Source organism: Caretta caretta, chromosome 13, assembly GCF_965140235.1.
Source record: "Caretta caretta isolate rCarCar2 chromosome 13, rCarCar1.hap1, whole genome shotgun sequence".
In the NCBI taxonomy this organism is placed as follows: domain Eukaryota; kingdom Metazoa; phylum Chordata; order Testudines; family Cheloniidae; genus Caretta; species Caretta caretta.
The window spans coordinates 11,457,110-11,470,057 of record NC_134218.1 but is presented as its reverse complement, the minus strand read 5'-3'; the positions used below and the strand labels follow the sequence as shown (position 1 = coordinate 11,470,057).

At 43.0% G+C, this 12,948-nt stretch overlaps 1 protein-coding gene across 1 annotated transcript in view; it reads right to left on the bottom strand.

Moving 5' to 3' along the window:
* Positions 1-12,948, bottom strand: part of LOC125622468 (piezo-type mechanosensitive ion channel component 2-like) — a 52,411-nt gene that overhangs the window by 26,250 nt on the left and 13,213 nt on the right. Inside the window, exons 10-18 of the mRNA XM_075118997.1 lie at positions 12,842-12,943; positions 12,534-12,699; positions 11,214-11,457; positions 9,671-9,771; positions 7,688-7,697; positions 6,841-6,986; positions 5,477-5,566; positions 1,387-1,502; positions 735-803 (exon numbers count right to left, since the gene is read on the bottom strand). Coding sequence (XP_074975098.1) covers positions 735-803; positions 1,387-1,502; positions 5,477-5,566; positions 6,841-6,986; positions 7,688-7,697; positions 9,671-9,771; positions 11,214-11,457; positions 12,534-12,699; positions 12,842-12,943 — 1,044 coding nt within the window. The remainder of the gene's footprint in view (positions 1-734; positions 804-1,386; positions 1,503-5,476; positions 5,567-6,840; positions 6,987-7,687; positions 7,698-9,670; positions 9,772-11,213; positions 11,458-12,533; positions 12,700-12,841; positions 12,944-12,948) is intronic.

The window sequence follows — 12,948 nt, the reverse complement described above, 5'->3', positions numbered from 1 at the left end:
GCTGTTACTATTTTTTATTCGCTTGATTAGTATCTTTATGCTTAATATACTTTAGAGCAGCCCTTAGGCTATGAATAGGGACATTGGGAAAGAAAACCACATTTCAACAGCAGTGAAATATGTAGGGCTAGGAGAGGGCTTGGAAGGGACAGAGCAGACAAATGGTACAGTTTTTGCTAAGATACACATAGCAAGCATCCTTCCTAAATAGGGCTGACTGTTAGGACAGCTATTGAAGAACAGATTGGTTGCATTATAAATGTGTTTTATAAATCATGTAATTGTCAGCTGACCCCGAATTAAATAAAGACAATTGTCCTCTATGGGTCCCCCCCCCACCCATGATGTTTCCTTTTTGCTGCCAGCCTGCTGTGTGTGCAGCAGGGGAGGTATTCCTGCCAAGAGCAGAATCTGGCCTTAGGTTTACAGCAGAATCATAAGCCTGCTCCCACTAGAGTTAATGGCAAAACTCCGATTGACTTCTACATGAAGCCCTATGGTTGTATTTTTTTTTGTTTTGTTTTTTGGGGTGGTTTGTTGTTGTTTTTTTGAGTGTGGGGCTAAAATGCAACCATCCAACCAAACAAAAAGTTTCTGCAGGTTCTTGTTGTGTACAATCCCAGCAACTGTGTGCAAAGACACTGTTTCTAGCAGGCTACATTGCCCTAACTTATACATGTCATTTTTCCAGTTAGTTGTGGCTCACAAACCTTTAGTGCACACAGAAAACTTACTGGAGGTGTGGTTCACCCAGGGTTGCCACCATATCTTCTTGTCCTTGTTTTCCTTGTTGCCGCCCTCCTCTGCAAAGGTGGTTGTAAAATGTATGTCGTGAAACAGATGGACAGGTCTTTTTTCCCCTCTCCACAACTTAAAAGAATTACATTTCTCAATGCACAAAGCTGTGCAGGGCCCACTGTGGGACTGCATTGGAGCCTGTGGGTTGGCTGTATGTACAGGTAGATCTCTTCATTCTTTGTGAGCCCTAGGGGGGTTCTCCACAGCAGCTCTGAATTGCAGGCAGGATCCATTCCCTGGATCTCATACCCCAGAATCCCATTGCCTAGATACCCCATCGTGAGGAGCAGCAGAGGGAGTTTATATCAAAGACCAGTGGCCTAACTGTGGGTTTCAGGGATTAAATTCATCCCACAGACCTATGGACAAGGCCTGGACAGAGCCCAGTTATTTTGGCTTTGGATGCGAAGGCTGAATGTGAATTTCAGCTTCAGCAGCACTGGGGTTGTGAAAAGGCAATTTACTGTGTACTGTGGAGTACAAAAACGCAGTGCAGTGCAAAAACGGAAAGCGGAAGAAGGGAAGGCACAGTGATCTCTCTCCATGTTGTTGTCACTACACAGGCTATTTAACGTGACATCATTTCACCTAGATCTAGCAGCTTCTGCTCTTTGGCGGATTGATCCACAGCTGTTTCTTCTGGGCTTGGTGTCATTTGCTTCAAATTGTCAAGTTTCTTCTGCTTCAATTTGATTAGTTCCATTCTATAGGTTTAAGACAGAACACAGACAGGAGTATAAAAATCATTAGCATTTAGAAAAGTAAGTGCTTTCTGTCTTCAATGTATACCTTCAAATCAGCGGCACTGCTATGGGTACCCGCATGGCCCCACAGTATGCGAACATTTTTATGGCTTAGAACAACACTTCCTCAGCTCTCATCCCCTAATGCCCCTACTCTACTTGCGCTATATTGATGACATCTTCATCATCTGGACCCATGGAAAAGAAGCCCTTGAGGAATTCCACCATGATTTCAACAATTTCCATCCCACTATCAACCTCAGCCTGGACCAGTCCACACAAGAGATCCACTTCCTGGACACTACAGTGCTAATAAGCGATGGTCACATAAACACCACCCTATACCGGAAACCTAATGACCGTTATTCCTACCTACATGCCTCCAGCTTTCACCCAGACCACACCACACGATCCATTGTCTACAGCCAAGCTCTGTGGTACAACCGCATTTGCTCCAACCCCTCAGACAGAGACAAACGCCTACAAGATCTCTATCAAACATTCTTACAACTACAGTACCCACCTACTGAAGTGAAGAAACAGACTGAAAGAGCCAGAAGAGTACCCAGAAGTCACCTACTACAGGACAGGCCCAACAAAGAAAATAACAGAACGCCACTAGCCGTCACCGTCAGCCCCCAACTAAAACCTCTACAACGCATCATCAAGGATCTACAACCTATCCTGAAGGACGACCCATCGCTCTCACAAATCTTGGGAGACAGGCCAGTCCTTGCCTACAGACAGCCCCCCAACTTGAAGCAAATACTCACCAGCAACCACACACCACACAACAGAACCACTAACCCAGGAACCTATCCTTGCAACAAAGCCCGTTGCCAACTGTGTCCACATATCTATTCAGGGGACACCATCATAGGGCCTAATCACATCAGCCACACTGTCAGAGGCTCGTTCACCTGCACATCTACCAATGTGATATATGCCATCATGTGTCAGCAATGCCCCTCTGCCATGTACATTGATCAAACTGGACAGTCTCTACGTAAAAGAATAAATGGACACAAATCAGATGTCAAGAATTTTAACATTCATAAACCAGTCGGAGAACACTTCAATCTCTCTGGTCACTCGATTTCTGACCTAAAAGTGGCTATTCTTCAACAAAAAAAACTTCAAAAACAGACTCCAATGAGTGACTGCTGAATTGGAATTAATTTGCAAATTGGATACAATTAACTTAGGCTTGAATAGAGACTGGGAGTGGTTGAGTCATTACACAAAGTAAAACTATTTCCCCTTGTTTATTCCGCCCCCTCCCCCCCAACTGTTCCTCAGACGTTCTTGTTAACTGCTGGAAATGGCCCACCTTGATTATCGCTACAAAAGGTTTTCTCCCCCCCACTCTCCTGTTGGTAATAGCTCATCTTAAGTGATCACTCTCCTTACAGTGTGCATGATAAACACCCATTTTTTCATGTTCTGTGTGTATATAAATCTCCTCACTGTATTTTCCACTGAATGCATCCGATGAAGTGAGCTGTAGCTCACGAAAGCTTATGCTCAAATAAATTGATTAGTCTCTAAGGTGCCACAAGTCCTCCTTTTCTTTTTGCAAACATTACATAGTGATCCTCAAAAAATCCCCATGACATATGAGCCCCAACTTGGTCATTGTTACCTCCAACATAGTATTAATAATAGAGGTGATCAGAAAATGGGTGTTTTTCCTCATGTTAAATGTTGACTTTTTGTCAAAAAAAACCAACAACAAAACAAAACGCAAAATAAACGTTTTTGGCCAAAAACTACCAAAATCCAAAAATGTTGTTTTCAGCTAAAAATGTTTGGGGTTTGGGTTTTTTGAAGAAAGTAAAAAATTTTCAAGGAACTACACGCATTCTACACACTGTGTTCTGTCAAAAACCCAATTTTTTCATCGAAAAAAGGTTTTGACAGAAAAATTTGGAACAGCCCTGGTAACTAGCACCAGCTGGTAAATGTGGAACCAGTTTGTCCGACGACACAGATGGAGCAGAGGCCTTGTCAGAGCTGGGTCTTGATCTCAGGAGTTTTCGGCTCCCAGTCCTGTACCCAAACTAGACACTTCTTTTTCTCTCTTTCTCTTTCAATCTCGTTCCCCACCATCTCCTCCTAACACCTGAAGTGTCACCAATACGCTTCGTTCTGAAGCTTTTATCACAAGCACTAACACTAGCCCCAGGGCATATCTATCTAAAATATTATAACTGATACTAAAACAGGAGGCCTGTGTCTTCATTGGGCTTAAATTAACTCGAGAATATTAACATTGTAACAGGGCTAATCCAAACCCCACTGAAGTCAAGGGGAATCTTTGCATGGACTTCAGTAGGAATTGGCTTCAGCTCTGAATACAGATGTTGAGGAGCACTCCTTTGACAGCTAAGAAAAAAGGTTGTGATAATAACATACCCTTTGGCCAGAATGGGCTCAGCATATGTCTCTGAGAAGGCTGGTCACCTCCATAAGAACACATGTAAACTAGCCAGCCAGGAAATAATAAAAGCATAATTATTCATCTGACTATGTATACTGTTGCGAGTATTATTATTATTTTTTTTACTGAGCACAGCTTACTTTGGACCTGGCTAAGATTTGGAAGCTATCGAGTCCAAGATCTGATATTCAAAACAGGAAGCAGTTTGATATATGCATGTAATACTATAGGCCAAACCAAAATAAACTCCACCAATGTTTGGCTTTTGGCCAACTTTGCATGTGGTGAGGAAATGTTTGGCATTTAACTTAGGAGTTTTGCAAGGAAACATCTGTGAAATTCTGCAGCAGATGACATGAAATGTTTGATCAAGCTTTGCTTATCTAACGAGTAATCGAGGTTTCATCCAGTCCCCACTGCAAGACGGAATGTGGGTCTCATTATTCCAGTCTGACAGCACCAGGCAGATTGTATTGTTTCTTACAGGGCTGTCGCCTATACCACATCAGTAATCAGGTAGCACCAGGGACTTGACACTGCCAAGTACAATCAGATTTATCACCCCTGTGGGGCCAATGATTATAGGCACAGTGCAGGTCCCCATTTCACACATCCTTTCGGTCTTCGAGGGAAGTTTAATACGTCTCTAGGTTGATTTTCTTTGTCTGAATGGGGGCATCTCCAGTGTGGGACTCTTTAATAAAGCCTTGTGTTATAGCTGCACTGGTGTAGTTGTACCGGTGCCAGTCCCTTTTGTAGATGTGATGTGTTAATGGGGACTTGCACCAATGCCACTTACCGTGGTTTCAAACTGGGATATATTGTACCAGTGCCAGACTCAGTTTACCCCAGTGCAATATGGTATGGTTTGTACCAGTGTAGCTACACTACTGGCTAAAGCCCTAATGCAGACAATCCTTTTGACTGGATACCATCATTGATCCTATTGGCAATTTGTTCTCAAACAGTGAAAAGCCTAAAATTCCATGGCACAGAACAGCTGATTGTCGTCCAGCACAAGGGATCTTGTACCAGCCAAACAGCTGGCCTGTGTTACAATTCCTCTGTAGTATCAACCATGGAGCGGAGTCAATTGCTTTCTGGTCTTGCCGTCGAGAGTCCAAAACTCTCCTAGAACTACCTCTATCAGGATCCTAAAGTCCCACAGAAGAATAAGGGCAGGGAATTTTTACTGTGTGTTGGGCACTCAGTACATATTTTGACCCCCTCCATTTGAAGCTCGTCAGTAACTATTTTCATTTGATTGTTGTTTGTAGCATTAGCCCTAACTCTTCCTCATAGTGGCGGGAAAGGATTTGAGTTATGAGTCACTAAGAAGGTTGGGGGAGGGGGAATCAAAGAAGATGGAAAATATAGTATCCTATACTGTAGTATAGAATAGAGAGAGAAGTGAAGAGATTACACATCCCCATAGTCACTGGTTAGATATGTGGTGTATAAGTAGTGTGTGATTTTAAATGAACAGCAAACTTACTGTCTCCTCATGGCTTGTAATGATTTTTTCTCTTCCTCCAATCTGAGCGCCACAACTTTTTTCAGCTTCACTTCAAACAGTTCAGCTCCTCTGCATGTGTGAAACAAACCAGATCATTCGATAAACACTTCACTGTGCAGCATGCAACTATCTTCATACCACAAAGGGGTAGACCGTGTTAAATATACCCCGCTAACCAGAGCATTATCAATCTGGTAAATCACATTGGAGTGACACTTCTGTCTCCGTTCTCATTGGTGGATTAAGGCAATTGACAGCAATTACATCATTCTCTGGGCTCTGATTGGTGAGTTCTGGTAAAAAAGAGATTGACATCAGACCTCTGATTCCACCAATAAAAACAGCAGTTCTGAAGAGTCACTCTGGCAGTGAGATGGATGATTCAGGGTAAATCACTCCAGCAGAAATTTGAACAGAGAGAGGGCTTGATAGATATTAAATACCATATTAAGGGGTGTATTGTAAGTGCAGAAACAGACAAGCAGATATAGATAATGGATAAGGGACAACGAGAAACAGAAACTTGAAGTGGGAGAGGAATGTAGAAAGGGTAAAGGGAATCCTCTCCACCTCAAGAAGCTTCTCTTTCATGGACTACGGTGTCCCATGAACATCCCAATAGAATTATAATCCCACAGTTCAGAGTTGCACATTATTTATTCTAGGTGACATTTTTTTATGGCACATGCCATATTTTCTGTCTCTGCCACTTTCTGGTACTGCCCAAACATAGCTCCTAAACACATGGCGATCTGCTTGTCAAACCCTTCAGGATTTCCACTGAAATCCTCAGAACTACAGATGAATGTTATAACAGTCACAAAAGGTCTATATTCCCCACCCTGCCCATTGTGTGAAGTATGTGGTCCCGAAAGTTAGGATGTAAAGCCAGGTTTACCATAGACCCATCCTCATCTCTTGCCTCACTGACAAATTGGCTAAGGCATGATCATTGCAATGGAGCCTCAAGCACTTAAAACATCTGCCTTCTTAAGTCACACTCCTTACATGAAACCTTTGCAAGATTTCTTCCCCACCTTGAGTTTGCATCATCACCCAGGGCATTATAGAGGCTTGAGTCAGGTTGTAAGCTTCTTGGGGCAGGCGCCATATCTTGTTTACTTTTACAGCACTGAGCACATTATCAGTGCTCAGCAAGTATTAATAATTGTCTGACTGGATCCCTTGTTTTTGGAACACACACCTTGGGAGGCTCCCCATTACTATCCCCAGAAATCCAAATCCCAGAGAGACCAGATTTCTTTACAGAGAAGCGGGAGCCTCCAACTTCTCTGCACCATTGGGGACTGTTGGTTTAAACTTGTTACATCCAGTGCATGTACCTTGAAGCTAAGATCTTGGCAGCCTTCAGATCTGCCACTACGTAGAGGAAGTAATAGCTCACAAAGATTCTCCGCTGGACCAGCAAGAAAGTGAAACTTATCGCGTCCCAAACAACCCCTGCTTCATTTTCAGGCAGCTCGCATTTCTCGTCCTCAGGAAGAGCTACACAGGAGAAATCATAGAATCATAGAATCATAGGACTGGAAGGGACCTCGAGAGGTCATCTAGTCCAGTCCTCTGCACTCGTGGCAGGACTAAGTATTATCTAGACCATCCCTGGTAGGTGTTTGTCTAACCTGCTCTTAAAAATCTCTAATGATGGAGATTCCACAACCTCCCTAGGCAATTTATTCCAGCACTTAACCACCCTGACAGTTAGGAAGTTTTCCTAATGTCCAGTGTAAACCTCCCTTCCTGCAATTTAAGCCCACTGCTTCTTGTCCTATCCTCGGAGGTTAAGAAGAACAATTTTTCTCCCTCCTCCTTGTGACAACCTTTTACATACTTGAAAACTGTTATCATGTCCCCTCTCAGTCTTCTCTTCTCCAGACTAAACAAACCCAATTTTTTCAATCTTCCCTCATAGGTCATGTTTTCTAGACCTTTAATCATTTTTGTCGCTCTTCTCTGGACTCTCTCCAATTTATCCACATCCTTCCTGAAATGTGGAGCCCAGAAGTGGACACAGTACTCCAGTTCAGACCTAATCAGCACAGAGTAGAGCAGAAGAATTACTTCTCGTGTCTTGCTTAAAACACTGCTGCTAATACATGCCAGAATGATGTTCACTTTTTTTGCAACAGCGTTACACTGTTGACTCATATTTAGCTTGTGGTCCACCATGACCCCCAGATCTCTTTCCACAGTACTACTTCTTAGGCAGTCATTTCCCATTTTGTATGTGTGCAACTGATTGTTCTTTTCTAAAAGGAGTACTTTGCATTTGTCCTTATTTAATTTCATCCTATTTACTTCAGACCATTTCTCCAGTTTATCCAGATCATTTTGAATTATAATCCTATCCTCCAAAGCATTTGCATCCCCTCCCCATTTGGTATCGTCTGCAAACTTTATAAGTGTACTCTCTATACCATTATCTAACTCATTGATGAAGATATTGAACAGAACCGGACCCAGAACTGATGCCTGCCGCACCCCACTCATTATGCCCTTCCAGTATGACTGTGAACCACTGATAACTACTCTCTGGGAACAGTCTGCAACCAGTTTTGCACCCACCTTAGTAGCTCCATCTAGGTTGCATTCTCCTAGTTTGTGTATGAGAAGGTCATGCAAGACAGTATCAAAAGCTTTACTAAAGTCAAGATATACCACATCTACCGCTTCCCCCATCCACAAGGCTTGTTATCCTGCCAAAAAAAGCTATCAGGTCAGTTTGACACGATCTGTTCTTGACAAAACCATGCGGTCTGTTACTTATCACCTTATTATCTTCTAGATGTTTGCAAATTGATTGCTTAATTATTTGCTCGATTATCTTTCCAGGTACAGAAGTTAAGCTGACTGGTCTGTAATTCCCTGGGTTGTCCTTATTTTCCATTTTTATAGATTGGCACTATATTTGCCCTTTTCCAGTCTTCTGAAATCTTTCCCGTCTACCATGACTTCTCAAAGATAATTGCTAATGGCTCAGATGTCTCCTCAGTCAGCTCCTTGAGTAGTCTAGAATGCATTTCATCAGGCCCAGGTTACTTGAAGACATCTAATTTGTCCAAGTAATTTTTAACTTGTTCTTTCCCTATTTTAGCCTCTTCTGATCCTACCTCATTTTCACTGGTATTCACTACATTAGATGTCCAATCAGCACCAACCTTCTTGGTGAAAACCAAAACAAATAAGTCATTAAGCACCTCTGCCATTTCCACATTTTCTGTTATTATTCTCCCCCTCCCCCATTGAGCAGCAGGCCTACCCTTTCCTTGGGCTTCCTCTTACTTCAAATGTATTTGTAGAATGTTTTCTTGTTACCCTTTATGTCTCCAGATAGTTTGATCTCGTTTTGTGCCTTGGACTTCCTAATTTTGCCCCTACATACTTGTGTTATTTCCACTAGTTTCCACTTTTTGTAGGACTGCTTTTTAATTTTTAGATCACTGAAGATCTAAAGCGTCACACCAACTGTACAAACGCTTCACTGCATGTTGTTCCTCTGATACAGGCAGTATCAAGTCTTCATGCTACAACACAGCAGGAAAAAACTGACAGACACATATACTTAACCTGCAGCAATTTGCAGCCTATAAAGAACCCTCAGGTTCTGCTATAGACATCATGAAACAGTGCAACCGTGAATAGGAAGGCAGCAAGTCAGGACTACTGGTTCAGCTCCTATTTTCATTCTCTATGATCTGATCCAAAGCCCAGTGAATTCAATGAAAAGACTCTCATTGGCTTCAATGGCCTTTGGATCAGACCCTATGTAAGCCATTATACAATTCCAGTAGAGGCTTCTGGGCTCTTTTGTGGTCACCGTCTCTCTCACATACACACACCCCACATGGAATAGCACATTGGAATGACTAGGGTGTATTACGGTGGCTTTCTACATTTCTCTGGAGCATCTAGCTCCTATCTGTTTCCCAGACTAGCTGGGCCATGGTATGCTTCCACATGGAATTGTTACATGCCATACACATTTGTGACCTCCACTTCAATAAACAGGTCTCTGCTTGCACAGCTACTGATACAGTGTTTTATTGGCTTTGTAGAAAAAGTGGACTAGACTTTTGCTTATCCTTCAGTAAGAAAATGTTTTCCTGAAATTACAGTCAAAAGGTACCTCCTCTCTGCGTGTTCATTATTTGCTACTTACCCAAGTCATACCCCGGTATAGTACAGAACATGCCAAAGGTCTGTATTAGCCAGCAATGGTTTCTCAGTAACTTATCAAGATAGGCACACGCTCCAATCTACAATCAAAAAGGAGACAGTGAAAAGGCTCAGCAGCATTTTGTTCCTTGTATTCATTTATCTAAGCTCTAATTGCACTTGCTGTTTTTATCTAAAGTAGTGTGATGGGTCAGTTTAATGAGCCTTTCTAACTGCTGTTCCTGAATTAGCTAGAGAAGAGGATTCTCAGGTATCCCACTTTCCTGCCAAAGGAACAGAGAAGATAGGCAGCATGGAGGAATGGCCTGTAATTAGAGAAAAGTGCTTTGCTCTCTGTTTGCTGTTGGGAGGGCCCGCACGTGGAAAGCTGGGGCCAAGCCATGCCACATGTCCCTAATGGATGGACTGATAGATTTTCATGAGCAGGAAGCTATTTCTGAAAACTCTTTTTTACTTTTAAAGTGAATTTAGTTTTCATTAAAGGTGCTGCATGAGTAGCCTGGGGAAAGACATCTTCCTTTCATCCACAGAAGAGCTCCAGCACAGACCACAGCTGTGAATGCTTCCCTACCCTCTAGGGGAAAGAGATATAGGGCCAGATTATTTTTTTGAAATGTGCATAATTTTATTATGTAACATTTATCATCATATAGAAGGGCTTAAATCAACTGAACTGGAAAAGTCAAACAGGGCCATATTCCAGTCACTGTCACAGAGAGTGTAAGTGGGCTGTGCCCAGGGGAGTTCCACAAATGGGTGGCAGAATCCTGCCCCAGAAGCCATAGGCCAGTAACAGAGCCACTACTTGACCTCAGGACTTATTAGCCTTCAAAGCGGCTGTGTCCCCACCCCTTCATGCATGAAGAGAAAGGCTTTAGACAGTGAAGCCACTTCATTGCGGAAGCCCTGGTCGTGCCCTTGTAACTCCCCAGTCTTGTCCTGAAACTCACCTCCCCTGCACACCACAGCTCCTGAAACCAACCTCACCCACAGCTCTGTATTTGCAGAAAGTGTGGGGCCCCCTTTCCCATGCTCTCCACATCCTGCTTTCCTCACACACAGCAGAAGCCCACTGATTCCACTGCCAGCTGGCTATTACTTGGCTGTGGAAATAGAGAGGATGGATGGTCTTGCAGCTCAAGCACTGGACTGGGACTCATGAGTTCTGGGTGATGTTCCCCACTCTGCCACACACTACCTGTGTGACCTTGGGAAAGTCACATGAACTCTGCATCCTTCAGTCCCCTCCATCTGAAAAGTGGGGATACTAATACTTCCCTTTCTTCTACGTTTTGTCTGTCAAGAACCTCACTGACTTCAAGGATCTGCCCATGAGGAGGTCTTCATAGGATCAGGGCCTTAGATAGTAAACTCTTAGGGCAGGGACATTTTTCATAATACACATGTAAATTCCTTAGCCCACTGGGTCCCAGATTTCGGATGGTGACTCTAGGTCCTTCTGTAATATTAAAAATAGCCAGAGGGCAGATATTTCCCTAATTCTGTGAAAGACAATACATACAGCCAGAAGATTCTTCATCACTATAACTAAGGCAGTGTACGCCGTCAAATAGTCCCACAATCTGAGAACATTCTTGACCGGCTTTAGAAGGAGACTGCTTCCAAAGAGCATAAAGTAGAAACAGGCTGTCAGGTAGCCCAGACAGAATATGTTGATTCGAGTTGTCCCAGTGACAAAAATCAGGCAGAGCACAAACCAGAAGTGGTAGCCGAACACAACCACTTTAGCCATATCCAAATAGGACCTGTGGGAGGGGAAATGAAGTGTTAGAGCAGTATCAGGGAGACCCTCGTGTCTGCCAGTTGGTGGCCGTGCACTTAAATATGTAAACCAACAGTGCCCCTTGACTTATGGCAGCACCCCATTGCATCTACACATTATACACCAGCTCAGTCGAGACGAGATCAGTGAACTTTGTGGTCCCTAGGTAGAAGCTCTACCAGGTGAACTGAGATAATAGGCTTGCCCACTCCTTTTGCAAACAGTTATTTTATCTGTCTATTACACTAAAAATTAAAGTGGTTCATAAATACATTGCTGGTTCAGACAGAGAAGAGAAAAGATGCTATGTGCAAAAAATTTCCACGCAGTATGAACTTTGCATAGACCCACTCAAGATCTTTTGCTAATGAGCTGATAAAGTTAACTAAATCTATTTTGATCTTTATCCTAGGATATTATAACAGTCCATCTCTGATATCATGCCTCCTTGTAATTAAATGACAATTTATTTGGATGCATTGAGTATACTAAAAGCCAGCTACTGTGCTATATAAGACATAGGGAATTCCAACAGAGTGCTAGAGTTTAGCAGCATGGCAGCAGTGGGTCAGCTTATAATTTTTAAGGGTGATGGTGATGAACTGTGATGGTGATGAACTGATGAACTGTTCAAACTACCTAAAGAAGTGGTGGATTCCCCATCTCTTGATGTCTTCAGATAAAGACTGGATGCCCATCCTGAAACTATGATTTAGTCAAACAAAAGTTACTGGGCTCAAAACAGGGGTAAGTGGGTGAAATTCTCTGCCCTGTGTTGCACAGAAAGCCAGATTGGGTGATCTAGTGGTCCCTTCTGGCTTTGAAATCTATTAATTATTAAAGGGTTTGTAACTAAAGATGAGGCCCACCTACTAACACCCACAAACTATGGATTGGATGGGGACTCTGAGCACAAACCTGACTCCAGATCCAAACTGCACAGCTGCCCTCTACTTCTCTTAAAGGCCTGATAAAATCTTATATCCAAACACCTTCAAAATCCAGATTCCATGTTTCCACCGGTTATACTTGTCCAAAGCAAAACTTGTTGGTTCCTACCTGCAGTGGATAAAGTTTGGCACAGGGCTGTACTGGCTGAGAGCAGCTGGGTCTAATTCACGGCTGATCTCCACATTATCTCCTGCCTTTATTCGCACACAAGCCTTATTCTCATCTTCGAATACCTGCCATTGCAGGGAGGCAAAAAGCAGAAGCAGGAAGTCATCTGGGAGGAGACAGGAAAACAGCTTCTTAGCAGCTTCAGGCAAGACTGCTCTGGTTATGTTTAATATTATGGTGACAATGATTAGTAGATAGCAGCAGGGATTTCAGACAGTAAAATGCTGCACTGGATGATTGATACTTACACAGGAGAAAACTGGCATCAGGTCTCTTGGCAAAATCAGGCAGATAGAGCCACTTAATCAGATTGGAATGGATTGTCCAGCGAGAGGTTCTCCACGGATAATCTGTT